The 27069-nt window shown below is 43.8% G+C and overlaps 1 protein-coding gene across 3 annotated transcripts in view; it reads left to right on the top strand.

Moving 5' to 3' along the window:
- Positions 1–27069, top strand: part of HDX (highly divergent homeobox) — a 153587-nt gene that overhangs the window by 69388 nt on the left and 57130 nt on the right. For 2 of the 3 annotated variants that reach the window (XM_006115323.5, XM_006115321.5), the window contains one exon: positions 22579–22725. The exons of the other annotated variant lie outside the window; for it this stretch is intronic. In XM_006115323.5, coding sequence (XP_006115385.3) covers positions 22579–22725 — 147 coding nt within the window. The remainder of the gene's footprint in view (positions 1–22578; positions 22726–27069) is intronic. 3 annotated transcript variants of the gene reach the window in all.

The following is a 27069-nucleotide window of genomic DNA, read 5'->3' as shown; positions in this document are numbered from 1 at the left end:
CCAGCTATAAGCTCTGGATTATAGTGCCCTCCCATGGTCAGCTAATGATCACCCTTTGGGGTGCACTTTTATATACAGGTATAAACAAGTTACACATCACTCCTGACATATTAGGTTGCTACCCTCTGTTAGCTAGTTACCGCCCCTTAGCTCACACAAGCAGAGTTCAATTACTATCCATCGTGCTGTCAATTTAGACCCAGTCCTGAACCTGGGTTGTTAAGTATGTTATTTGTGGGGAATCATTTGGTACCAACGTGTTTCTTAAAGAAGTGTTCTGTTACAACCCCTCTGGAATGTGTTTTATGGTCTGCGCTTGGCACCTTTTGACGTTCTTTATGCTTGACCCTGCCTGTACTATTTCTCGTTAGCTAAGCCTCTTTCCTGCTTGCAGTTTCACTGAGCCAAAGTCTTGCTCACTAGATTTAAGGCCTGCTGATTTTGTTACAGACCCTCATCTTACTACATTAGGTACAGAACGAGGCTAATTTGTTTTACAGAAATTTGCATAATTTACATCAGTGTCAGAAACAGTGTAATAGTGAGATACTTTTAAAGTGACTGTAAATAGTCCTCCCATGTAGTCAAAGTACAGTATATTTTCAGCTGTAAAATAACTCTGCGACAGTGGTTTTCAAACTTTTTGGCCTATGGCCCACCCTGTTCAACACACACCTTTCTGTGGACCACCAGACAATCACCCAGGATGACAAAATGCATTTTATTATTTCTAAATACCTTAAATACTATATTATTCATACTAGGCTACTAGAGCATAAAAATATAAATACACAGCTATAACATCGGGGGCATATATAACTTTTTAAAAAGGAAGTGCTATTAATCAAAGTCATTAAATAATGATTAAGCACTTCAACTTTATCATGTTGGTTTACCAAACTTTGTTTTAAATAAAGTAAAATATTAATTTATGTCCAAAACAAACAGTTCTTCTTCGAGTGGTCCCCGTGGGTGCTCCACTCCAGGTGTCGGGTCCCGTCCCGGCGCCGCTGGTCGGAAGTTTTCCATAGCCGTAGTTGGGCCGGACCGCGCATGCGCGAGCGGAGCGCGCGGCGTTCGCGCCTTTGCAACGGTCCGGCCCCCCCCCTTGTCAGTTCCTCTCAGCCGCCCGTGGTCGCTGGCGGAACGCCGTTTCTCTCCTCACAGGACCGTCTAAAAAAAAAAAAAAAAAAGAAAGACAAGAAAAAGAAAACAGACGAAGATAAAAGAATAGTAGTTAATTACAAAAAAAAAAAACAAAAAAAAAACAAACAAACAAAACAAGAAGAGGACGAGAGAGGGAGATTATGCCTGGCTCACCAGGTTTTAAGCGGTGCATACACTGCAAGGAGGCTATGCCTGCCTCTGACGGGCATGAAGCCTGTGTCAGATGCCTGGGAGAGTCGCATGTCCCGCAAAAATGCGCTCATTGCGCAAAGCTGACTCCCAGAGCGCGGAGAGAAAGAGATATGCGCTTAAAGCTCCTCCTCTGTGATAAAGCGCTACAGCCTTCTGAGCAACATCTATCAGGAGCGCCCGGAGGGCAAGGTAAAAGAGCGAAGTCTCCACCGGCAACGGGAACGCAAAAGAAAAGGGCTTCCCCTGCCCGCTCCCTCCCGCCCCCCTCATTGTCCCGTGTGTCTCAGGGACATAAACAGGGAGCCTCCGGGGCCGCGAGACAGCCGGAGAGATCAAATAAGCCGCAGGCGGCAACATCAAGCCGCACGTCATCGGCACCGGCTATACGTCCCGCTGAGAGCGCAATTGACACGCAGCGCTCGGCACCGCTCCAAGGGCTGGAGCCGCGGCAGTCTGCCCAGCCGCGAGTCAGAACGGCACCGCAAATGCCTGGACTGAGTCAGGGTAAGCCGGCACCGGGTCTGGCACCGGATGCAACCCTGCCACACGGCACCGCGGAGCTCAGTGAGCATAATAAACAGAGCGCCCCCCTCCGTGCCGACTCGGCACCGGCCGATCAGTTTGCAGCTGCAACGGCACCGCAAGAACAGCTGCCTGGGGTGCCGGCTAGGGCAGTAACACAGCAGGACGAAGCAGTCCTGCTTAGTCCTCCCCCTGCCCATTCTTCTTTATCAGTGCAAGGGGGAGAGACTCCTTCTGTCTCTGCAGTCCCCACTAAGGCTGCTAAGAAATCTGTCACGAGGCATTCAATTTCACCCTCACTCGAGCCTTCAATCTCTCCCTCTCATTCACCAAGCATTACTCATCGCACATCTTCTCATCACCAAACAAGGTCCCCGCGATGCAGATCAAGGTCTCGTTATTCTGATCCTCACGGGCGATGTCATCGTTATTATAGGGAATCATCATATAGATCTCGTTCACCAAGTTATTCCCCCCCAAGATCCTATCATAGGAGGTATGCCAGTAGATACTCCTCCCAAAGGTCTTCGCCTGATCACCCTGATCATAGGGGCCATCGAGCATCCGAATATGAAAGGCATCACTATCGTCCTGGCCATTGTTGTTGTCATACCCCTCATGAATCGCGACAATTATCACCAATTAAGGACTGGAAGGGGGCGTCATCTCGACAGCACACCCACTCACCTTCAGCCCAGCTATCTGAGCCTGAGGAAGGGCAGATATCGGATGTGGACGATCAGCTGCACAATATGTCACAAAAAGATATGTCGTCATCCTACCCTGACGACGCACTGTTTGAAGGGGACCCATCTCCCCCAGACGACACAAAGGACTTTCAAGATCTGTTTAGGAGAGTGGCCCAATCTCAGGAGGTTCAGATATTGGACACTCCAACGAAACAATTCAAGCTCTGGAGGAACCTAAACCCTAAACAACAATCTAAGGTCGCCTTGCCTATGGACGAGGCTATCCTCCAATCAGCTGCGGAAATCTGGCGTACCCCGGCTTCGACTCTACCAACGTCAAAACCGGCAGAAAAGCGATATTTTATAGCGTCTAAAGATTCAGAATTTCTTTTCACTCACCCGCAACCAAACTCGCTGGTGGTCGACGCAGCTCTCCAAAGGGCTAAGAACCCGCAGCTGAAAAATGCGGGCATTGATAAGGAGGCGAAGAAACTGGATGCCTTTGGCCGTAAGGTTTACACATCAGCCACGTTGCTCCTTCGCATAGCGAATTACACAGCTCTCCTAGCCAATCATAGCTTTGATAGTATAACAAAGCTTACTGAGCTGTCTCAGAGATCATCAGAGGCAGACAGGGAGCTACTACGGTCTATTCTCAAGGAGGGCTATGCGTGTTCAAAGGCCAATCTTCAGATAGCTATGGATATAGCTGATACAGCGGCTCGGGGAGTAGCAACAGCGGTATCAATGAGGCGATCTTCTTGGCTCGCCACGGCCGCGGTACCTAAGGAGCTGCACTCCAAGGTAGAAGACCTCCCGTTCGATAAGATAAAATTGTTTGCGGAGAAAACAGATGAGATCCTTCATACTGGGAAGGACTCAAGAACAACGCTTCGCACGCTCGGCATGTACGCACCACCATTCCGTCGCCGGCGTTATTTCCCATACCAGAGACGGTATGACTATCAGTCGAGGAGACAGCAGAATCGCCCCTTCGACCAAGCGCGATCGAGACAGCGCCCCCAGCGGAGGCGTCCACCACCACCTAGAGTGACAGGCACGGCTGCCTCAAAGCAGCAAGTTTGACTCCCTGGTCGAGGGCAAGCGCACACTACCAATCAACCTGGACAAACCCATGTTCCACCACCGCTTACGACCTTACTACCACCAATGGGTCGAGATAACAACGGACAAATGGGTACTGGAAGTCATAAACAACGGCTTCACCATTCCTTTCACCTCCATCCCCCCCACCACCCCACCCTCCCCGTACCTGTTCAGGGACCCATCTCAGGAAAATCTCTTGCAACAGGAAGTTCATCGTCTCCTGGATATCGGAGCAATAGAGAGGGTCCCCGATCAGTTCAAGGGAAGAGGGTTTTATTCCAGATACTTTCTAACGGAAAAGAAAACGGGGGGTTGGAGGCCCATTCTCGATTTAAGAGGTTTGAATCGTTATCTTCGCAGACAGCGTTTCAAAATGGTGACCCTGAATTCCATAATACCGTCCCTCGATTTAAACGATTGGTTCGCTGCCCTCGATTTACAAGATGCGTATTTTCACATCACAATACATCCTGCGCACAGACGTTTTCTACGATTTATGATAGGCCACGATCACTTTCAATATCGCGTTCTACCGTTCGGGCTGGCGTCAGCGCCCAGAGCGTTTTCAAAGACCCTGGCCGTCGTAGCAGCTTATCTGCGTCGGTTACAGGTGATAATATATCCGTACCTGGACGACTGTTTAATAAAAGGTGCCACGCAGCGAGAAGCGTCACAAATGGTGGCGATGGTCGAACAAACTTTCGAATCACTCGGCCTCCTTCTCAACAAGCAGAAATCGACACTTATTCCAACTCAGTTTATAAGGTTTATAGGGATAAACCTAGACTCGCGCATGGCAAGAGCTTACTTACCGCAAGAAAGATTTCAAGCAATCAAGGATCTTGTCACTATACTCACTGGCAACATGACCATATCGGTACACAATTGCCTTCGTCTCCTCGGGCACATGGCAGCGGCCACAGCAGTAGTTCCTCATGCACGCCTCCACTTGAGGAGCCTTCAGCATTGGCTATCCACGGTTTACGTCCCCGTGAGGCACGACATTCAGAAGCTAGTGTGGTTACCTCCACATGTTCAGAGATCGCTGCAGTGGTGGACAGAAGCGAGAAACCTTCTCACGGGAGTTCCATTCCATCGACAGCAACCAACAGTGCAGATAACATCGGATGCCTCGCTCATAGGCTGGGGAGCCCATATGGACAACGAGCGAATACAGGGCAAATGGTCGCTCAACGAGAGACGTCTGCATATAAATCTGTTGGAACTTCGAGCAATCTTCTACGCATGCAAACACTTTCTTCCCCAGATCAGAGGGCTTACAGTAAGGATACTGACAGACAACGTAGCGGCGATGTATTATGTCAACAGACAAGGGGGAGCACGATCACGTTCCCTATGCGCCGAAGCAGTGCGGTGCTGGAATTGGTGCATACAGAACAACGTAAGCATAACAGCATCGTACTTACCTGGCACCGCCAATGTGATTGCAGACTCCCTCAGCAGACAGTTTCCCACGGATCACGAGTGGGAAGTAAGGACAGACATTCTATCTGCCATATTCCAGAGATGGGGTACTCCACTGGTAGACCTATTTGCAACATACGACAACAAGAAATGTCACCTATATTGCTCGAGAGCGGGGCTCGGCAAGAGCTCTCTCGGCGATGCGTTTCTGATCAGGTGGAAGAAAGCACTTCTGTATGCGTTTCCTCCCACGCCGCTTATCTCCAGAACACTAGAGAAAATCAGGTTAGAGGCAGCAATGGTCATTTTCCTAGCTCCAGCATGGCCCAGACAAGCCTGGTTTCCATTCTTACACAGGATGTCAATTCAACCACCTTACCTTCTTCCTCTCCATCAGGATCTCCTCACTCAGGAAGGGGGGACACTGTTACACCCCAGGCTGCAGTCGCTGCATCTGACGGCGTGGCTTCTTACTGGTTGAAAGGAGATGAAAATCTATGCTCCGAAGAGGTCAAGACAGTACTTCTTCACAGTAGAAAACAGTCTACACGGAATACCTACCTGGCAAAGTGGCGGAGATTTTCTGACTGGTGCATTCAGAACAATATACACCCCCTATCGTCTCCTCTACAGAACGTTTTGGACTACATCCTTGATTTACGAGAGTCAGGTCTTACGCTTTCGTCTTTAAGAGTGCACTTGGCAGCCATCAGTGCTTTTCATCAACCAGTAGGGGGTTCTGCGCTCTTCTCTCACGCAATTACAAAAAGGTTCTTGAAGGGACTTCAAAACTTATATCCGCCACGAAGCGCGCCCTCTCCTTCCTGGAATCTCGACTTAGTGCTGGATACCATTATGCACCCACCTTTTGAGCCCTTGGCATCGGTTTCGCTACATATTTTAACGATGAAAACAATCTTCCTGCTTGCAATTACATCGGCGAGACGGGTAGGGGAATTGGGGGCGCTGATGGCAAGCCCCCCCTTCACTGTTTTTTCCAAGGACACAGTAACGCTCCGATTACATCCGGACTTTATCCCCAAAGTTTGTTCTTCTTTCCATATCAATGAACCTATCGTCCTACCGACCTTTTATCCCAAACCTCATTCCTCCAGTAGAGACGCTCTGTTCCACACACTTGACGTCCGACGTGCACTGTCGTTCTACATAGACAGAACGCGCCAGTGGAGACGAACCGACAGGTTGTTGGTATCTTTGGCACCTAGATCGAAAGGCAAGGCACTTTCCACTCAACGCATTGCAAAATTAATCACACTCTGTATTATGGAATGTCATTCAATTAGAAACAAACCTCTTCCTTCATTACCTCGGGCTCACTCCACGAGAGCTGTAGCGACTTCCACTGCATTTGCAAGGGGAGTTCCCCTGGCGGATATTTGCCGTGCGGCTACTTGGGCTTCTAGTATAACTTTCGCACGGCATTATGCCATAACGAAGAGGTGGGCTTCAGACGCTGCAGTAGCCTCTGCGGTACTGTCCACGGTAGAAAATAATTGACCCGGAGCGCGTTCTGGGTTACTGCTTTGTACTCACCTGGAGTGGAGCACCCACGGGGACCACTCGAAGAAGAAGAAGAAGTTACTCACCCTGTGTAGTAACGATGGTTCTTCGAGATGTGTCCCCGTGGGTGCTCCACGCCCCACCCTCCTCCCCGCTCCGGGTCTCTCTGCTTTGTCTTTCAGGGACCGAGCGGTGAGAGGAACTGACAAGGGGGGCCGGACCGTTGCAAAGGCGCGAACGCCGCGCGCTCCGCTCGCGCATGCGCGGTCCGGCCCAACTACGGCTATGGAAAACTTCCGACCAGCGGCGCCGGGACGGGACCCGACACCTGGAGTGGAGCACCCACGGGGACACATCTCGAAGAACCATCGTTACTACACAGGGTGAGTAACTTCTTCTTTCAACATTGTCTTTATGTGTGGCAGGGGTGAGGAACGTTTTTTTGGTCGGTGGCCACAGAAAAATTAGTCAGGGGCTCCACAAAAGTGAGAAGCAAAAATAAACAACAAAAAAGGCCCAACTCTCACTGATGTGGCCCCTGACTGACACATCTCACTCGCCTCATGTACCAGTCTCAAGGGGGAAGGGGAGGAGGGAAGGAAGGACAGAGTTTGCGGGATTTTCTGAGGGCTCGGGGCTTGTAGATTTTGTGGACTCCCCCAGGCTCTGGGATGGTACCAGAGATTAGGGATTCAGTGTGTGGGAGGTGGCTGCTAAGGAGTGGGATAGAGATGAGAGTATAGGGTTTGGAGTGCGGGAGAGGGTAAGCATCAGGGGTCTGGGTGGGAGGTAGGATGCAGGAGTGGGCTGGGGGTGGGGATCTGGCCCAGAGTTTGGGAGCAGGAGTGGAATGGGGGGTCTGGACAGGAGGTGGTTTGCAGGATGGGGCTGCGAAGTCTGGGCGTAAGAGAGGGTGCAGGAGTGGGCTGTGTGGAAGGGGTAGGGATCTGAGCAGGAGGTGGGGTGCAGGTGAGGATGCAAGTAGGCTGGGGATGGATGAGATGGGATGGAGCATGCTGGGGGTTGGGCATCAGGGTGGGAGGTTGTGTACAGAAGAGGGCGTGGGAATGTGGGGTGGGAGAGTATAGGGTCTCGGCAGGAGGGGTGTGTGTGAGGAAGATGTGGGGTCTGGAGATGGGGGGTGTTTACCTGGCTCTGCACACTCCAAACTCCACTCACCCCCACTTTCCGCTGCTGCCAGGCACCACCCTTGCTGCTCCAATTGGCCACAGTTCTGGACAATGGAAACAGAGGGGAAAGCCTCCAAACAAGCTATTTCCTGCAGTACTGTTCCCCACAGCTGGTGGAGGGGGATTGGCAGCTCGCATAGCCTCTTCCTCCACCCCGTGAGCCAGATCCTGCCTGCGAGGCTTGGGGTTCCTTCCCTGCCCCAAAGCAGGAAGCTAGCACTGGCACTCCAGCCAAATGGGGTGTGTGGTGCAGGGCTAGAGCACCAGTGCAGGCTCCATGCTGGGGGCAGGGGTGAACCCCGATCCTGTGGCACACCTGCAAGATGGTGCTCCATAGATGACACTTTGAGAACCACTGCTGTAGTGACAGAGTGATGTCACTAAGAGCAACTGGAGAAACCCAGTGGGGTGCAGAATAGCTCAGCATAGCTCTTTAGAAATGCAGAATAAGACTTTGCTTTCATTTAAAAAAAAAAAAGCCCTGCTAGTGGAAAGAGCAATGAAGACCATTCCAAGTGAGCTCCCTCAAAATGGAATTTTTAATCTATTGTTTAAATTACTTTCAAAATAATTTTAGAAAATTCTTGTTCTCCTAAATTTTAAAAATCCTTTAAATAAGCTTTGAAATATATTTGTTTTTATTTATTTTTGCTTTATTTCATTTTAATTTACATAAAATGAAATCTTATATTGTAGATTAACTTGGCGTTTACTGGAACTAAAATGTGCTGATGTAGACCCATAAAATGTTAGCTTATGTATTAACTGTAAATCTGCTCTGGAAATATGAATCTGCCAAGACTGCTGTTTAATAGCCTTGGTTAATGGTTTTTCTATTAATTCATGTTACGTAGCTTGTATCAGTGCAATTGAAGATGCTTTGTAAACCATTTTAGACTGTTTTGCAGGCTTAGTAGTCTAATGGATGACAGCATTTTCTCATCTTTCACATAATTTTTCAGCTGCATAAGGCAAATGGTATTCTAATGAGATTTGAAAGAAGAGAGAATAATTTTTATTTGTCTGAACATATGGTATGAAAACAATATCTAAATTTTCTTTTGGGATTCAGAATATTCTAGGATATGGTTCTAAATAGTTGCATAGAGAAATTGGAGAAAAACAGAAGGTTGTACAATGTTAGGTATTTAGGGTGTACAATTGAATACTTCATTTGAAGTGGTATTTCTGGAAGCCTTTAAACTTATGGGTTGTCTTCATGTGGAATTGTTTCTCATTATTCAGGAACAGCCAATCAGAAACAAGTCTATTTGTGGACAAGCCCTCAGATTATCTCTAAGGAAAAATATAACCTTGCAATCAGAGACAAATATATCTATGTAACATCTATATGTAATATCTTTTTAGTTCATATATTCGAAACACTTGAAAGATAATATATTTGATTAACATCCAACACCTGATTCCTTCAGTCAAGGGCTAAGAAAGTTCACAGTTCGCAATTGTCCTCCAAAGACAGAGAAGAATTGATGCTACTCATTTGTGTTAGAACATTTTATTTAAAAGCTAACAAACTCTACTGCATTGTTTGTGCAAGGTTCTTTTACATGTCATTATAAATCACATTAAATAATCACAAAAAGGACACTTCCCATATGGGCACACACACAATTGGTAGATCACCTTTAAAAAAAAATCTGTTACTGATTAAAAAATGAGGAAGGAAGGCACTGTCTCAACGACTTAATTACCTGCATCCTGCTTCAGAAGCCTTTTAAATCTGCACTTGAAAGGGAATCCTCTGAACTGTCATTCATGCTAAAATTCGACACTCTATGTGTGGGTCTCAACAAAGACCCTAGCTATCTTACCCATTACAAAGATAGCTTCCCCAATTATCACCTCTAATACCATTAGCTCACAGACATTTACCTTCCGCATCCCCTTCTGTTCTGAAATTTGATTTGTCCTTTTCATATGTGTTCATTTTTTTTAATTGTATCCTTTGGTATATATGGTTGTGACTATTTTCTTCCACTATTTGATCTGAGGAAGTGGGTCTGGCCCATGAAAGCTCATCATCTAGTAAACCATCTTGTTAGTCTTTGAAGTGCTACATAGTCCTGTATTTGGATTATGAATGTTAATGCTTCTATCGTTTGTGTATATTAACTGACAAGTTTATACATTTACATGCGGAGGACCTGAAGTGCAAAACATGACCTGGGTGTAGAGGTGAAAAATGTAGCTTCATCTGAACTGATTTTTTTTCTTATACTAGACACTTCATCAGTTTTTAAATTCCTATTTTCAGTGGAAGATACTGGAGTTGATTTTGAAGTAACTCCATACTTGCTTTCTTGCTTGCTTTTTAATCTAATGGCATTATGAGCAACTTCTGCTGGCTCATGGGAGCATGTGCTCCCAACACCATGGGTCAGCCAGCAGATGACAGGTGGGCCTGGTGCCCGCAGAAGGGGTCCAACTCCCCGCACTCACAGATAGCAGCCAGGGGAACAAAGCGAGCCGTGGCCACGGTGCTCCACTTCCCCCGTCACTGTCAGTGAGGGAGGGATGCCAGGCCCCTGCTAATATATCCCGCAATTATGTTTGCTTTTCCTCCTGAAACAGCTGTTTCCCATATTGTATGCGTGGAACAGATTGGTACTTCTTAAATGGAGTACTTTGCATTAGGGATGTGTCAGGTTAACCAATAACGAGTGATGCTTACTGGTTCCAGTTAACCACTGGGGACTAAAGCAGCTCCCTGCCCACCATGGGCATCCCTGCTGTGGGCATCCACAGCTGACCCAGGGAGACTGTGGGAAGGGCCTGCTATAACCTGCACAAGAGGACCCAACCACTGATCCACAAAAAGCTGGGTCCGAAGACAAGGCTTACACCTTTACCACTTCCAGGAAGCAAACCTCATTTTCATCAGACTGGGACTCTTGTAAATAGTTTCCCCAGTTGGATCTTCGACCATGGTGCCAATCTCTTCCAGATTCAGCACCATTGACAAGCTGGAAAACTCTGGCACTAGGGATGTTAGAAAGTGGGGGGTGGAGGGGTAGACAGGTAACTGCTGAGATTTTCAGTGGTTGCATGTTTACACCTGGGGCAGAGGTGGCTCAGCAAGAGCCGATGTGTGGGGGGCACAGCCAACTTTAAAGCTGGCTCCCACAGGCACTGGCTCCCATGGAGCTGCTGCCTCTGTATCCAAGGTAGCAATATGGTGGAGGGGCAGATGGCGCCCCAGGATCACCCCGATCACCAGCTCCCACCTGCTCTCCCCCGCCCTACCTGCACTGCTGCCTACGCTCAGTGGTTAACCATTTAAATGTGTACACTATCATATCCCTATCCGGCACTATCTCAGCACATGTTCTGATGGTACATAAAGAGACTACCTCAAAGCTAAGACACAGTGTCTCCACAATGGCACCAACAATGCAGGCACTGGATCCAATACTGAAGCCACCCTGTGTGGAGATGCTGCCACCACTGGCACCGGTGTTGGTGCAGGTCTTGGCACCATCAAATAGGGGGCAACTAACACAGACTACCACCACTAAAACTGCACCAAAGCAGACAGTGCTTAAACACCGACACTGTTCCTGCACCACACTGATACAAAGGTCCACTTGGTGCTGTAGTCACTGCTCCTTGGTACCAACTATTTTCCTGTTAGAATAGAACAGATGCCTCTGTTCCCTGCTGCCTCAGTAGCATATAGCGAGCTGAGGCAGGTGGACACAACAGCTGCTTCTCTTTAAGCTAGGACCAACAAAGTCCTCATATGTACCACCGACTCAACAATGGTACAGACAACTATGGCCATACCCGCCACCTCTGTACCCCTTGCTTTGGCTGCCATGGAATGTCTGGACCACATACAGATGCCATCCTAGAGTGTCATTCACTTCAGCAAGAGCATCAATTAGACCTCCCCATCTTCGGACCCAGGACACCATGTCAGAGAGAGGGGATGAAGAACCTCCTGAGGAAGAGTACCGGACCTGACAGTTACTGGGAACAGATCTCCTTTGAATAACTCCTCCTCCTCCTTACTCAATAAGGCAGTAATTCCACCAACATGAACACCAAGAAATGACCTGAAGCAATTTCAGGACTTCTTCTTAAGAGTGGCTATGGTACAGAAAATCAGTTTACAAGAAGTGGAAGAAAAAATCATAAACTTCTAAAAATCCTGCAGCCCTTACCCACCACAAAAATAATTCTACCAATGGAAGAGGCCATTATGGAACCAGCAGATACGATATGGCAGATGCCAGCATCGGCACCCCCACTAAAAAATGGGTCAATAGAATTTTTTTTGCCCTTGCCAAAGAAATGGACTTTTTATATTCTCCCCGTTCGCTGAACTCTTTGGTGACTGATGTGCTACACCACTAGGCAAAGCAAGTCTAGTTTCACTTGACACCACAAGACAAACATAAACATAATGTTCTGCTCAGCTGAAAAGTTAACACTTCAACCACTCTACAACCTAGGGTTCCCAGTTATTCTGCTCTCTTGGCTAATTACAATCATATGAATTACACCAAACTTCAAGAACTCTTGGAACATCTCCCAGAGCAGAAACACTGTAGCTCCCTCCACTGTGCAGGAGGGCCAAACAATACAATCCTTCAAGCTGCTATAGAGGTTGCTGACATGGCAGCCTGCACTACAGCAACAGCAGTGGTTATGTGCAGAGCCTCTTGGCATCAAGTCTCAGGTATCCTTAAAGATCTGCAAATGAGGGTAGAGGACCTCCTATCTTAAAAGATGCACTTCTTTCCCTCAAAAATGGATGAGGTCTTCCACACAATGAAGGACCTCCCAAGCCACGCTAAAAAACCTAGGCATTTATAAGTGGAAATGATACACCCCATACCAGAGACAGCAAGAGGCTCACAACCAACAACAATACAGGTCATGGGGTACAGATCACAGCTGGAGGATTCTCTGCATCTTGGGGTCTTCAAAGTATTTGAAGGCTTCAATATCTGAGATATACGTGAGAGGATTATTCTAGGAGGGGGTGGGTGAGATTCTGTGGCCTGCACTGTGCAGATGATCATAATGGTCCCTTCTGACCTTAAAGTCTATGAGGTCATTTGAATACTGGTCAAAGCAACGTCTTCAAAGACTTACAACAAAACATACACAGGCCAATCCTCCGCTTCAAAACAACAGTTTTGAAAATTAGTCAAGGGTCTGAACAACCTCTCCCCAGCACTGAGAATACAGCCATCTTTCATACACCCTTTTGGCCATTGCCTTTGCCTTTTTTTCCATGCATGAGTCAACATCACATTAGACCAGTCGGACTTAGAGATCGTCCAATCAGTATACTCTATCCCATTCACATCCATCTCTACCAACATTTCTCTACCTCTTCAGGGGCCCCTCTAAGGAGCGCATACTAACCTAGAGGTGTATCATCTGTTCCACATAGGAGCACTAGAACAAGTTCCAATACGCTACCAGGGAAAGGGTTTCTATTCCAAATATTTCCTCACCCAAAAGAAAACCAGGAGTTAGAGACCGATACTCAATCTCAGGAAATTCATATGGAATCACAAGTTCAAGATGGTCACTCTTGCTATTATTATTCTGGTACTAAAGTCTCAGAGGGGTAGCTGTGTTAGTCTGTAACTGAAAAAAACTTAAAAAATAACAAATGGTCCTTCAGCACCTTAGAAACTAAGAAAAAAATATAGATAGTATCATGAGTTTTCGTGGTCACAACCCACTTCTTCAGATGAATGGAACAGGGGGACCAGAGGTACTAATAAATAGCAGAAGAAGAAGGGATGAGGAGAGAAAGAGAAGGAAAAACATCTTGTCAATTAGAGAGTCTGTGCTAAATGAGACTAATAGAGTGCCCAATACTTAGCTTTTGATGTCATGAGAGTGTTAAATGTAGCAGCCCATCCAGTTCATGTCTTTGTTCAAACCTAGATTAAAGGTTTCAGATTTGGAAATGAGGGCAAGTTCCACAGCTCCTCTCTCCAGCTGGTTTTTGAAATTGCTTTGTAAGAGTTCAGTCACTTTTAGATATGTTAAGTGTCCGGACAAGTTAAAATGTTCCCCGACAGGTTTCTATGTTTTATCATTTTGAATATCTGATTTGTGTCCATTAATCCTTTGTTGTAGACACTGTCCAGTTTTAACTTGCACAGACACTGTAATTGACAAGATTTTTGTTCTTTTCTTTCCCTTCCCATCCCCTCTTTTTCTGCTGTGCCTCTGGACCCCTTGCTCTATTCATCTGAAGAAGTAGGCTGTGCCTATGAAAGCTCATGATACTATCTACATTTATTGTTAGTCTCTACAGTGCTGCAGGTCTGTCTTTCTTTCTTCTGGTACTAGACAGGGGAGACTGGTTCTCAGCCCTCAACCTACTAGAAGCATGATTCTGTATTACAATGCATCCAACACAGAGACGTTTCCTATGCTTCACAGTGGGCTCCAAACACTATCAATATGGCGTGCTGCTTTTCGGCCTACCTAAGGCACTAGAGTCTTTTTCAAGACCCTAGCAGTAAACACAGCACAACAAGGGGTAATAATATTCCCCTATCTTGATGGCTGCCTAATCAAGGGTACAATATACAAAGACACTAAACATGGTACAAATGACAATATCACTCTTACAGTGGTTAGGATGCATATCAATTTCTCAACCCCTAAACACATTCAAGTCTTAAAATTAATAGGGGCTCATCTAGTCTATATACAAGCCAAAGCTACACTCCCTCAACACAGATTCAATACACTCACTTACTTAATTACCGCAGTCCAGTTCAGTCCCATCACCACTACATACATCTGCCTCCAAATCCTCAGACACAGGGCAGCCACGACATATGTAGTGAAATGCACCAGACTATGCATGCACTGCCTCCAGGCCTGGCATACTACGGTATGTAACCCTGAATAAGAGTGTCACTTCCTCTCTTGCCTATGCTGGTGGAGAAAGGCACAAAATAATATGCAGGGTGTTCCTTTTCACCAGGACCTCCCATCTCACATTATAACTACAGATATTTTCCCTCCTCAGGTGGGGCACCCATCTCAGCCATTATACCATCCAAGGCAGATGGTCTCCGCAAGAAACTCAACTACACATCAATCTGTTAGAACTAAGGGCAGTTCACAATGTCTGCCAACATTTTCTACTGGTAAGTCAAGACTATATGAATTCGTGCAATGAATAACATAAACTGATAAGGAGGAATCTGATCACATTCCCTCTGCATGGAAACCCTGACGTTCTGGAACCGGTGCATTTGACACAACATTACACCTATAGCAGCATGCCTACCTAACATTTGGAACACCATGGCAAACGAGCTCAGTTGACACTTCTGCGAACAACACGAGTGGGAGATACATTCCACAGTCCTTCAGAAGATATCCCACAAGTGGGAAGTCCCTTATATGGATCTCTTCACAATAGGCATGAGTTGCAAATGCCACCAGTTGTGTTCCAGAGCAGGCTCCAACCTGGGATCCATTGGAAATGCTTTTCTTATCACATGGCCAATACATCTACCTACCTTCTTAGCCAACTCTCCACATACTTGATGGCAGATGAGCCCTTCCCTTTTACCTCAAGAGGTCCAAACCTTTCAATAAATTCCCCAGACTCTTTCTGTCTATCACTGTGGTTCGCTTTTCAAGTGCTATCTCATCCCCATGACTCTCCAAATGGATATCATTGTGTATACCTACTTGCTACATTATCCATGACAAATAATCACTACAGCAAATGATGGCACATTCCACCAGAGCTGTAGCACCTTCCACGGCATTCCTGAAGGATGTCCCATTAGAAGGCATATGCAGGCCAGCAACGTGGTCCTCTCAACATACCTTTGTGAAGCATTATGTGATCACAGCTGGTCCCATCCTTGTAGCTTTGGTAGGACTGGCTGTCCTCTCATCTATGACTCAGGAACAATTCCAAAGCCCACGTCCTCCAATTGGGCACATCTCTATACACACCTACAGTGGAGCATCCAGAGAGGGACACAGCCCAAAGAACCATCATTAGTGTACAAGGTGAGTAACTTTTTTCTAGCAGCAGCCATGCCTGTTCTTTAGTGTTCCTTGTGCGCCAAGCTGAAGGTATAAAGGGGTGGAGCTGACCTGCTCATCCTTCAGTTCCTTTCTTTAATCTATGGTCAGTCAGAAAATGCTTCATTCAGTGGGGATTGCAGTGACTGTGCAGTTTCTAGGTACTCCTTAAACAGTAGGAAACCTTCCACAAATGCTATGTACCTTAGTAAGTGGAAATATTTATCTGGGTAGACATGCCTACACTGCAGTTAAACACCTAGGCTGTGTCTAGACTGGCAAGTTTTTCCGGAAAATCATCTGCTTTTCTGGAAAAACTTGCCAGCTGTCTACACTGGCTGCTTGAATTTCCGGAAAAGCACTGACGATCTCCTGTAAAATCATCAGTGCTTTTCCGGAAATACTATGCTGCTCCCGTTCGGGCAAAAGTCTTTTTCCGAAAGACTTTTGCGCAAAAGGGCCAGTGTAGACAGCACAGTACTGTTTTCCGCAAAAAAGCCCCGATCGCGAAAATGGCGATCGGGGCTTTTTTGCAGAAAACCGCGTCTAGATTGGCCACGGACGCTTTTCCGCAAAAAGTGCTTTTGCGGAAAAGCATCCTGCCAATCTAGACGTGCTTTTCCGAAAATGCTTTTAACGGAAAACTTTTCCGTTAAAAGCATTTTCGGAAAATCATGCCAGTGTAGACGTAGCCCTAGGGTTCACCTATATCAGCTAACTCAGGATCACAGGGCTTGGGCTTTGGGCTGTAAAAATGCAGCACAAATGTTTTGGTTCCAAGCTAGAACCTGGGATTTACGACCCTGTCCTCTCATTAAATTACATTATATCCACACTGTAGTTTTATAGCCCATAGCCTAAGCCCTGTGAACCTGAGTCAACTAATGTGGGCTAGACCTGGGCATTTAATTGCAGTATAGATATCTATTGTGTATCCTATACAATCTACTATTCAAAAGATTGTGATTATTTCTTACACTTAAGAGTCAGGTTTAGTGTCAGCTCTTTGTAAAAATATACCTGGTTATGGTTTTGGAGTTCCACCCTCACATCATGGGACTGTGTTCTCCAACCCTGTGACCACTTTAATAGTTTCTTGAAGGCCTAAAAAGATTGTTCCCACCTATTAGGGACCCTACTCCATATTGGGATTTGAACTTACCATTATTACCCCTTATGGATTCCCTTTCAAACTGTTAATTACCCATTTGTAACACTTTTCTGTAAAGATGGACTGTCTGGTAGGAAGAAAGGGGGAAAATACATACTCTGGTGACTGTATAATTTTTTTACAAGAATTTTTTTTTTACATTGGGTCTCTACCTAGCTGTTTGTCTCCTACTCAAAATAAATAGGAAGGCATTATGTGACTGTATGACTTTACAAGTGAACCACAAGCTATATTGTTATGTACTATTTTTAAGATTGAGAGCATCATGTTTGTAGAAGAGCTCTTTGCACACTCAGCCTCTACAAGTATCAGAGGGGTAGCCGTGTTAGTCTGAATCTGCAAAAGCGACGAGGAGTCCTGTGGCACCTTATAGACTAACTGAAGTGTAGGAGCATAAGCTTTCGTGGGCAAAGACCCACTTCGTCAGATGCATGTAGTGGAAATTTCCAGAGGCAGGAATAAATATGCAGGCCAGGATCAGGCTGGAGATGACCAGGTGGTCATTGGTGATGATTGGATCCACCTGGTCATCTCCAGCCTGATCCTGGCCTGCATATTTATTCCTGCCTCTGGAAATTTCCACTACATGCATCTGACGAAGTGGGTCTTTGCCCACGAAAGCTTATGCTCCTACACTTCAGTTAGTCTATAAGGTGCCACAGGACTCCTCGTCGCTTCAGCCTCTACAGTATTTGTGGAAAATGTTCCTGTCATATATATCTGTATAGAATGGCAATGTGGTTTTCAGTCACCTTTACTGGACAATACAACCACGTCAAGGGAAGATCCTAACTTAAGAAAATAAGATCTGCAGTGTCTCTTCCACTAAGACTTCTAGCACCTCCAGAAACTGCTTGAGTCACCTAGTGTAATGGTCATGTGCAGTTACTCAAAAAAGAGTTACTCACCTTCTTGTGCCTGTCACCAAGATTTCCACTAAGTTGAGTGGCAGCACAGCCTCTCAGCTGCTTAAATAGCCTTTCCCAGTCAAGCAGCTCCATGCACAGTGCCCCGAGCCCCTATCTGGACTGGACTGATTAAGCAGTTGCAGCGCTGTGCAGGGCAGCTTAGAGGGAACCTTGCCTGTCACCCTTGAGATATATTGCCTGTGTCCATTATCTGATCCATCCTCCTTCGGCAATCCAGCAGAATCTATCATCTAAGAGGCTGGTACAAAGGAATGTACAAAGGTACAATGATGCTGGGGCAGCTGTGCTCTTCATATTCCCATCTTGGGTGCATGGAGAACACCAAGGTTCAAACCAGTGTTCCCTCTAATCTGCACAGAACAGTGAGCCTCTGACTGGGCGGGGCTAATTAGTCACCTGTGAAGCTGTGCTTCCACACAACCTAGAGGGAACACTGCTTCAAGCATGACTGCCGCTATGCATATTGTAAGGGAAAACCCTCTGGAATAGGTACTGTAATGGACACATGCAAAACACTGTGAATAACAACAATAATAGAAGGTTTTTTATTTATAAGTTTTGTAAATAAGTTGTGGAAATGCACAGAGAAGGAAGTGTGAACTAGTCAGACCAGAACAGCTGCACTGTGAAAACTTTTTCTTACCAGGAAAAGTTCCTGCCCATTTTATCTATAGTGTGGTCTTTTGTTTTCTGGTTGAAGAAATGTGAAGCAAGTGTTGCTTTATTTAGAATAACTGGATCATTTTTGCTAACATTTCCTTTAAAATTACAGAGACACACACATCCTGGAAAATTTCAGTCCCAAATGTGAAAATTTTAAAAAAACAAACTTGAGCCGTTGAGAACAGAAAAAGAGTGGAAACAGTTTTGTGTAATCTTTACCACAGCAGTTACTGCTACTCCAAATGTAAAGAAGTTTAGGCCTTGTCTACATTTACCAGGAGATCAACGCTGAGGGGCTCAATCTTCCGGGGGTAGATTTAGCAGGTCTAGTAAGACCCACTAAATCAACCACTGATCACATTCCCGTTGACTCTGGTACTCTACTGGATTAAGAAGAGTAAGGGGAGTCAACAGGAGAGTTTTTCCTGTCAATCCCTTGCAGTGGCGATGCTGTAGTAACATAAGCTCAGATACTTTGACTCCAGGTATGCTATTCACGTAGCTGGAGTTATGTACCTTAGTTCGACATTGTTTCCTAGTATAAACCTGGCCTTAGTGTTTGGTATGGGTGAAAGCTTTGGAAACACAAGTACAGGTATTAATCCAACAGCTATGATAAACATGACAGTGTTGCAAAATCTCTCCTCCATTCATTCTCACTCTGAGATGGATTTATATTGTACTACCCATTAAACCAGAGGTGGGGAACCTTAGGCCTGGGGGTCGGATGTGACCCCTGGCTTGCCTGGATCAGGCCCCCAAGGCGCAGGGCTTTCCCCCTACCAACACTGGAGAGCCTGCTCTGGTACTCCAGCCCCCTGCTATGCCTCCAACAGGGCTGGAGCACAGGTGCCACAGTCAGTGGGGGAGGGCTTTTTTTTTTCTTTTGCTTCTCACTGGTGTGTGACCTCCCCCCCCACAAATGATTTTTTTTTTCTGTGGGTCAGTGGCCCTCAATCCAAAAAAAGTTTTCCCACCCCTGGCCTAGACCATGAAATCACATTTATGTGGGTCACCCCTGCTTTATAGGCTTCCTGTAACGGATAGCTGTATCTGGAGAATAGGCCCATAATTCTCTACTACAGTTCATGCTCAGAAGCAATCGTACACTGCAGTCCTTACTAATTGGTAAATTGAATACCCCATCCCATTCCCACCGTGAAAGTGTGTGTGTGGCAGGTGGAATTCATGGTATTTTTGAAACTGGAGTTATTTGTGATGGTTGTTCAACAGTAACTTCAGCATGTGGGAGAGGAGATCCTCCACTTAAAATACAGATATATCCAGGAGAGCACATTGCACTTAGCTGTTAGTTCTTGACTCCCCCAGAACTACATAAAACCTTATATGCTGGCAGCAGAGGAGCCTTTGCTGAGATTGGAATTTTCCTCCAAAATATATTCTGCCAGAGCTCCTGGAATCCAGGACAGGTCCCCTTGAAGGTTTCTTGCTACTTTAATGCTCATCCAGAACCTCCACATGGACCAGCCACAGTGTGACTCTGAACATACACAGAAAGTAGACAGACTTTCTGTTTTTAAGATCTTGTTCAGAACAACAACATACAGTAAATTGCATGGACTTAATTAATCTGTCTTGGAAGGAAGGAAGAAAGATTCAAGAGACTGCTGACATCTTAACTTGAAAAACTTAAAAAACAACAAATAGTCTGGTAGCACTTTAAAATCTAATAAAATATGGTATCAGAGCTTTCATGGTATCATGAGCTTTCATGGGCACAGCCCATCCACTTCTTCAGATGACCAGAGTGTTGGATGTCCAGAACCAAAATAAATGAGCCCAAAATAACTTGAGTTCAGAGTGTCTGTATTCCAAACTTGATCCTTACCTCTTTAAGGCCAACCTTCACCAGCTATTAAAATCTTTGGTAAATGAAATAACCAATCATTCATTTTCTGATATAGCAGTAAAACTAATCTGAAAAATTGTCAAAATAAATCAGTATTTAATGATGTACTTCTAAATATGAAACCTACATCTATCTCTGAATTGTGAAGCATATGTATTAAGGTTATGACTACCCACAAGAATGCACTTTTATGTAGAAAATCATGATTAAATCGAGTCTTCCTGATCAGTAACTTTTAAATCATGATTTAAATCAGCTCCACCCTACCACTTATCCAAGTTCATTTATTTAAAGTTGATGAAATTCACATTTACTGCCTCCGAAATTCTCTGTAATACACCATATTAAAAACTCCCACCCCACTAAAATGTTCATATCATTCTTTCACCCAAAATATATGCATTGTTATCCAGAATTACCTTGCTGTTCTTTAAAGACACAATCTACTTTGTTCTAATGTACAAATCAAATCTATATCTTGAGAAATGAAAGAGTTGCTTAAAGAAACAATTTTTAAAAGTTTCTATCAAGAGTCTATCATTCATTAATTTTGTCTCATTGTATTTGTCATGATAACAAGATGTCTTTTATAGAAGTTACTGCTTTCAAGAAATTTGAAATTCTTCTGAAACTTGATGAGTAATAGAAGCAAGACTATATTTATCTTAAATTAATGAAATTACTTAAATATCCTTTCTACCCCTAAGCTCCATCACTGAGACTCAGAGGAGAAAAACAAATACTTTAATAAAACACACTTTTATTATTACATGCAGATTGTGCATGTCAAAAGCCTACTAGTCTTATTTCAATGTACTTTCTGCTCATTATGACAAGCACATAATACAATCTATGTAGCACTTTAAAGACTAACAAGATGGTTTATTAGATGATGAGCTTTCGTGGCCCAGACTAACACGGCTACATTTCTATCATAATACAATCTGTCTGTGTTTTAATCCATTATTTAATTTTGATTTTAGGACACATACCCCTACTTGTTCTCTCACTTATCTTTAAACACTCCATAAATGATATTTAACTACAGTAATAGAAGCTACACCCGTTTCTTTATGAGAGGGATAGGTCAGCTTTTGGTTATAAGCATTATTCAAACCTATAAAGGTCAATTTTTACTTTATTTTATTCCAGAAGTCAGAATGTCCTTGCTTTTTAAGACGCTGGAGGCATACTGACCTATTAGTGGTATGCCATATTTGGTGCATTATTACCGACCCACAAAACCTAACATGTTTCAAGTGTTTGGATTAAACTATACATCCTTTATATGGGTGAAACTGTACATAGCAAGGGAATATTGGGAGTATTTTTAGTAGTTAATATTACATAGTACATACACTGAATTACATAATCATTCTAATCAGGACATTGTTTTTTCTAGAAAAGCATTTTGGTAATTCTATTTTATATTAATTTAGCGCTTCAGAGACTGAAGTTCTTTTAATGACTTAAGCATGTATTTTAAAAGTGAAAAAATAGTAGAAACTTATCATAAAAGGATAGATAACATTGTATCAATATATCTTAGCAATAATGTTTGTTCTATTAATTTTGATATGACCCCTTTTAAAATGCTTAATAGCTTTTAATTTGAAAATTATCTTCTGTTCATGCTTAGAAATCTTGGTTTCAAATTATATATATATATTTCCATGTTCCAGAAGGGTGGAACAGCTTACTTCTCCCCTCCCCAAGGAATAATATGCATAATAGAGTGAAGAGAAGGTAAACCGCTAAAGCAAAGAATACCTATGTTAATGTATGAGTAAAGTAAAATCAGATAAGGTGTAATTAAACAATGCTAGCATATATAAAACTTTCATTGGTTCTAAAAGCACTGGCAGAGGTGAATCCCAGAGAACTTGGTGCCAATCTACATTGAAAATTTGACTTTTTCAGGAAACCCAATATGGGAGAATTTAAAAACAGAAAAGTAAAGGAAATGGAAGGCTATGATAAGATTTTTTGTTTTGTAATTTCAAAGTACTTTGTGAACAAGGCAGTTTCACCTGAAAGCCTTTTAGTATTTTGTTCTAACTATAACTTCTTGTCTTAACAGTTACAAGACCGCACACAGTTTAGTGACCGAGATTTAGCCACGCTCAAGAAATACTGGGACAATGGCATGACCAGTCTGGGCTCAGTCTGCAGAGAAAAAATTGAAGCTGTTGCTGCAGAATTAAATGTTGATTGTGAAATAGTGCGGGTAAGAACTGAACAGTCTCCCTTATCTTGTTTCAGAACCAAAAATAGCATAGATTTTAAAAAAAACTTTTAAAACTGCTTGAGCTAGCCAGAAATAGATTTCACATATTAAATAATGAATGGACTGTTAGGCTGTACTCTTGCTCTTTCACCAGTCTATATATAGATAAGTCCTCTGGTGAGAGAGGTTTTTTATTGATCAGCAGCAAGAGCAGCTCTACAAAACATTTGACATTCCATTTAGAGTGGAATTTATATAAGGTTTTAAATGAGTGAGAGTATCCCAGCAGATTGAAAAGAACTAGCAATTATGATGGGATTAAAATATAAAATACTGCTAGGGATAAGAGAATACTTCTGATGTAAAATCATCAAAAACATGTGAAAGAAATTGATCAAAATGGGGGAGGGAATACTTTTCAGGAACCAGGATCTGATGTGACAAGGGGGCAAAGGATATTCTGAAGGATGCTGGGGAATTTCCATGTAATAGTCCCTATAGTGATCAATAATTCCCTTAGGGAAGAAAAATGAACATAAGGTTGATGTGCTTCAGCCATGTAGTATAACGGAAGAAAATAGTAGACTAATACTAGACACCAGTACAGAGGAATGCAATTCTGGGGGCATTCCAAAAATATATGGATTTTAGGAGCTCTTCTAGCTTGAATTTGGAATCTGGATACTACACCAGAAGACAGAGCTGTAAAATTATCATCACTATGATGGTCACATATATATAGAGAGTGTATATAGATACATCATTCACATGGATTGGGAAAGTGATAATCTCTTCATTCAATACTAATGAAACTCTGTATAAGGTACAATCTACAATTCTGAGTCCTGACCTAATAGAAAGTTAGATGGAATTTAGAGCAGTTAGGGGATGAGAAGAGTGGAAAAAATGATGTAATTTGGATGTGTGATGACTAAGAGGGAGCACAGTTGGAACTGTTTACAAATATTGAACTAGTTTGCCAAAGCAAGTGGTGGAAGTTCTTTTGCCTGACTTGTTTCTGCCTGACTATATTGCAGGAAAGTATAGTGTAGGGAATAGTTTTTTATTAACAGGAGTATGGACATGACAGGTTACTTTGACCTTCACTTTTCATGATTCTGACAAGTAGATGTTACTCACAGATTTTGTTTTTTCATCTTGAGTCCAAGCTAACTATATGATGATAATTAATTTCTGTTAACTTATGTTTCATCTTTTTAAGAGCTATACTAAGCACCACGATAATGACAATATTTATTATCTAATTAAGGAGCATTTATAGTTACTTATAAACTACAATTGGGGCTGTACATGACATTTTCATCATATCAGAATCAAATGGAAATAAATACAAACATTTTAAAGTCATGATTCATTTGTTGTAATTATTGCATTTTTTAATTTGGGGCAAGATTAGAAAGGCAAAGGCACAAAATGAGTTCAGTGTAGCTAGACACATAAATGGTAACAAGAAGACATTCTACAAAGATATTAGAAGCAAGAAGAAGACCAAGGACAGGGTAGGCCCATTGTTTAGTAAAGAGGGAGAAACAATAACATTAAACTTGGAAATGGCAGAAGTGCTTAATGATTTCATTTCAGTTTTCACCAAGAAGATTGATGGTGACGGGATGTCTAACTTAATGAATGAGTGAAAATGGGGTAGGTTTAGAAGTTAAAAAAAAATTACTTAGAAAAGTTAGATGTCTTCAAGTCACCAGGGCCTGATGACATACATCCTAGAATACTCAAGGTGCTGATAGGGGTGAAAGCTGAGCCTTTAGCTATCATTTTTGAAACGTCATGGAAATTGGGAGAGATACCTGAAGACTGGAAAAGGGCAAATATAGTGCCCATCTATAAAAAGGGAAATAACAACAACCCAGGAAACTACAGACCAGTCAGTTTAACTTCTGTGCCAGGAAAGATAATGGAGCAAGTAATTAAGGAATTCATCTGTAAACATCTGGAAGATAATAAAGTGATAGGTAACAGCCAGCATGGATTTGTAAAGAACAGATCATGTCAAACCAATCTGATAGCTTTCTTTGATAGGATAACATATCTTGTGGATAAGGGAGAAGCGGTGGACATGGTATACCTAGATTTTAATAAAGCATTTGATATGGTCTCACATGACCTTCTTATCAATAAACTAGGGAAATACAACCTAGATGGGCTTAGTACAAGATGGGTGCATAACTGACTGGATAACCATTCTCAGAGTGTAGCTATTAACGGTTCACAGTCATGTTGGAAGGGCATAACAAGCAGGGTTCTGCAGGGGTCTGTTTTGGGATTGGTTCTGTTCAATATCTTCATCAGTGTTTTAAATGATGGTGTAGAGTACACCTATTAAGTTTGCAGATGATACCACGCTGAGAGAGGTTACAAGTGCTTTGGAAGATAGGGTCATAATTCAAAATGATCTGGATAAACTGGAGAAATGGTCTGAGGTAAATAGGATGAAGTTTAATAAGGACAAATGCAAAGTACTCCACTTAGGAAGGAACAATCCGTTTCACACATACAGAATGGGAAGTGATTGTCAAGGAAGGAGTACTTCAGAAGGGATCTAGGTGTTTTAGTAGACCACAAGGTAAATATGAGCCAACTGTGTGATACTAGGGCAAAAAAAAGCAAACATGATTCTGGGGTGCATTAAAAGGAATATTGTGAACAAGACACAAGAAGTCATTCTTCCACTCTACTCTGTACTGATTAGGCCTCAGTTGGAGAATTGTGTCCAGTTCTGGACACGACATTTCAAGAAAGATGTGGAGAAATTGGAGAAGATCCAGAGAAGAGCGACAAGAATGATTAAAGGTCTAGAAAAATTGAACTATGAGGGAATACTTAAAGAACTGGGCTTATTTAGTTTGGAAAGGAGAAGACTCAGAGGGAACACAATAGCAGCTTTCAAGTATCTAAAAGGGTGTTGCAAGGAGGGAGGAAAAATGTTCTTCTTGGCCTCTGATGATTGAACAAGAAGCAATGAGCTTAAATTGCAGCAAGGGAGGTTTAAGTCAGACCTTCCTAACTGTCAGGGTGGTTAAACACTGGAATAAATTGCTTAGGGTGGTTGTGGAATCTCAATCACTGGAGATATTTAAAAGCAGGTTGGATAGACATCTGTCAGGGATGGATCTAGATGGTGCTTGGTCCTGCCGTGAAGGCAAGGGACTGGACTTGATGATCTCTTGAGGTCTCTTCCAGTTCTAGTATTCTAGGATTTAAATGTTTTTTACCATTATGTGTCCAAAACATTTTTTATTTAATTTTATGTAAATTTACTTTAATCTCTTTGTGACCTAGGAGTAGGGTGACCATAGTTCCCTATGATAATATAGACACATGGTAAAATTACTCTGATTGCTGTTGAATTCACTTGAATATATCATACATTGAAATTAACATCATTAAAAAGAAACACTGAGTAACTGGATTCCTTGCAGTTACTTTCTTATCTTTATAGTTTTAGGGTTCAAACAAGTAGAGCTGACACACACATTTTCCCGTACGTTGCTCTTACATGGGAGGGGTGACTGACCCACCCTTTCTACCCAGCCCTCTCTGTCCTTTATGCCTGGCTGTGCTCCCAGGATGGACCTGCCTCTCCTGATACCTGGCACAACATCTTCCTAGGGCAACAAATGGGTGTGGGGAATGCAGGGTCATATGCTCCTCCCTTCTCCCCCCCCCTCCCAGATTTCAGCCAGGGTTCTCCCCAGAATGTGACCAGAAGAAGTGTTTCAGCATTGTGAAGGAGAGAAGGGATGGGAGCTGCCTGTGAGGAGCTGTGGATGGGGGGGGGGGGAAAGGTGATCTGGAGGATCTCATCTCTTTCCCATGCCTAGAGTTGCCAGATGGTTTAACCAAAAATACCAACCCCCCTCCCCCCCCCGCAAAAAAACCCCCACTCTTTAGGAAAAAAAGGGGGGGGGAGACCAAAGTGGTTGGGGGGGGGGGGGAGAAAGGATCTCGACAGTTAAACAAAAAATAAATAAATAAAACATCATGGCCCCTTCAAGGCCTTTAGATTTTTTTTGCTGGTGGCCATCTTGTTTTCTTACTCTGTGTGGGAAAAGAGCTCCCCTGCGGAACCAGGTACGTGGGGGGGGGGGGGAGGGAAGGGCTCGGGGGGGCTGAAAGGGGGTCCAGGAGGAGTCCAGGGAGCCTAGGGTATTTTTCCCTTCTGTCTGGTTAAAAAAAAATCCAAAAATACCGGACATTTAGGTGTCCAATATTTTCTGATTTTTTTTTTTACCAGACGAGGCAAAAATACCGGACTGTCCGGGTCAATACCGGACACCTGGCAACCCTTCCCATGCCCCCATTCCAGTA

This window comes from Pelodiscus sinensis, chromosome 13 (assembly GCF_052426305.1).
Source record: "Pelodiscus sinensis isolate ZL-2025 chromosome 13, ASM5242630v1, whole genome shotgun sequence".
NCBI classification, from domain to species: Eukaryota; Metazoa; Chordata; order Testudines; family Trionychidae; genus Pelodiscus; species Pelodiscus sinensis.
Note: the sequence above shows the minus strand (reverse complement) of the source record. Positions and strands in the feature narration are given on the sequence as shown.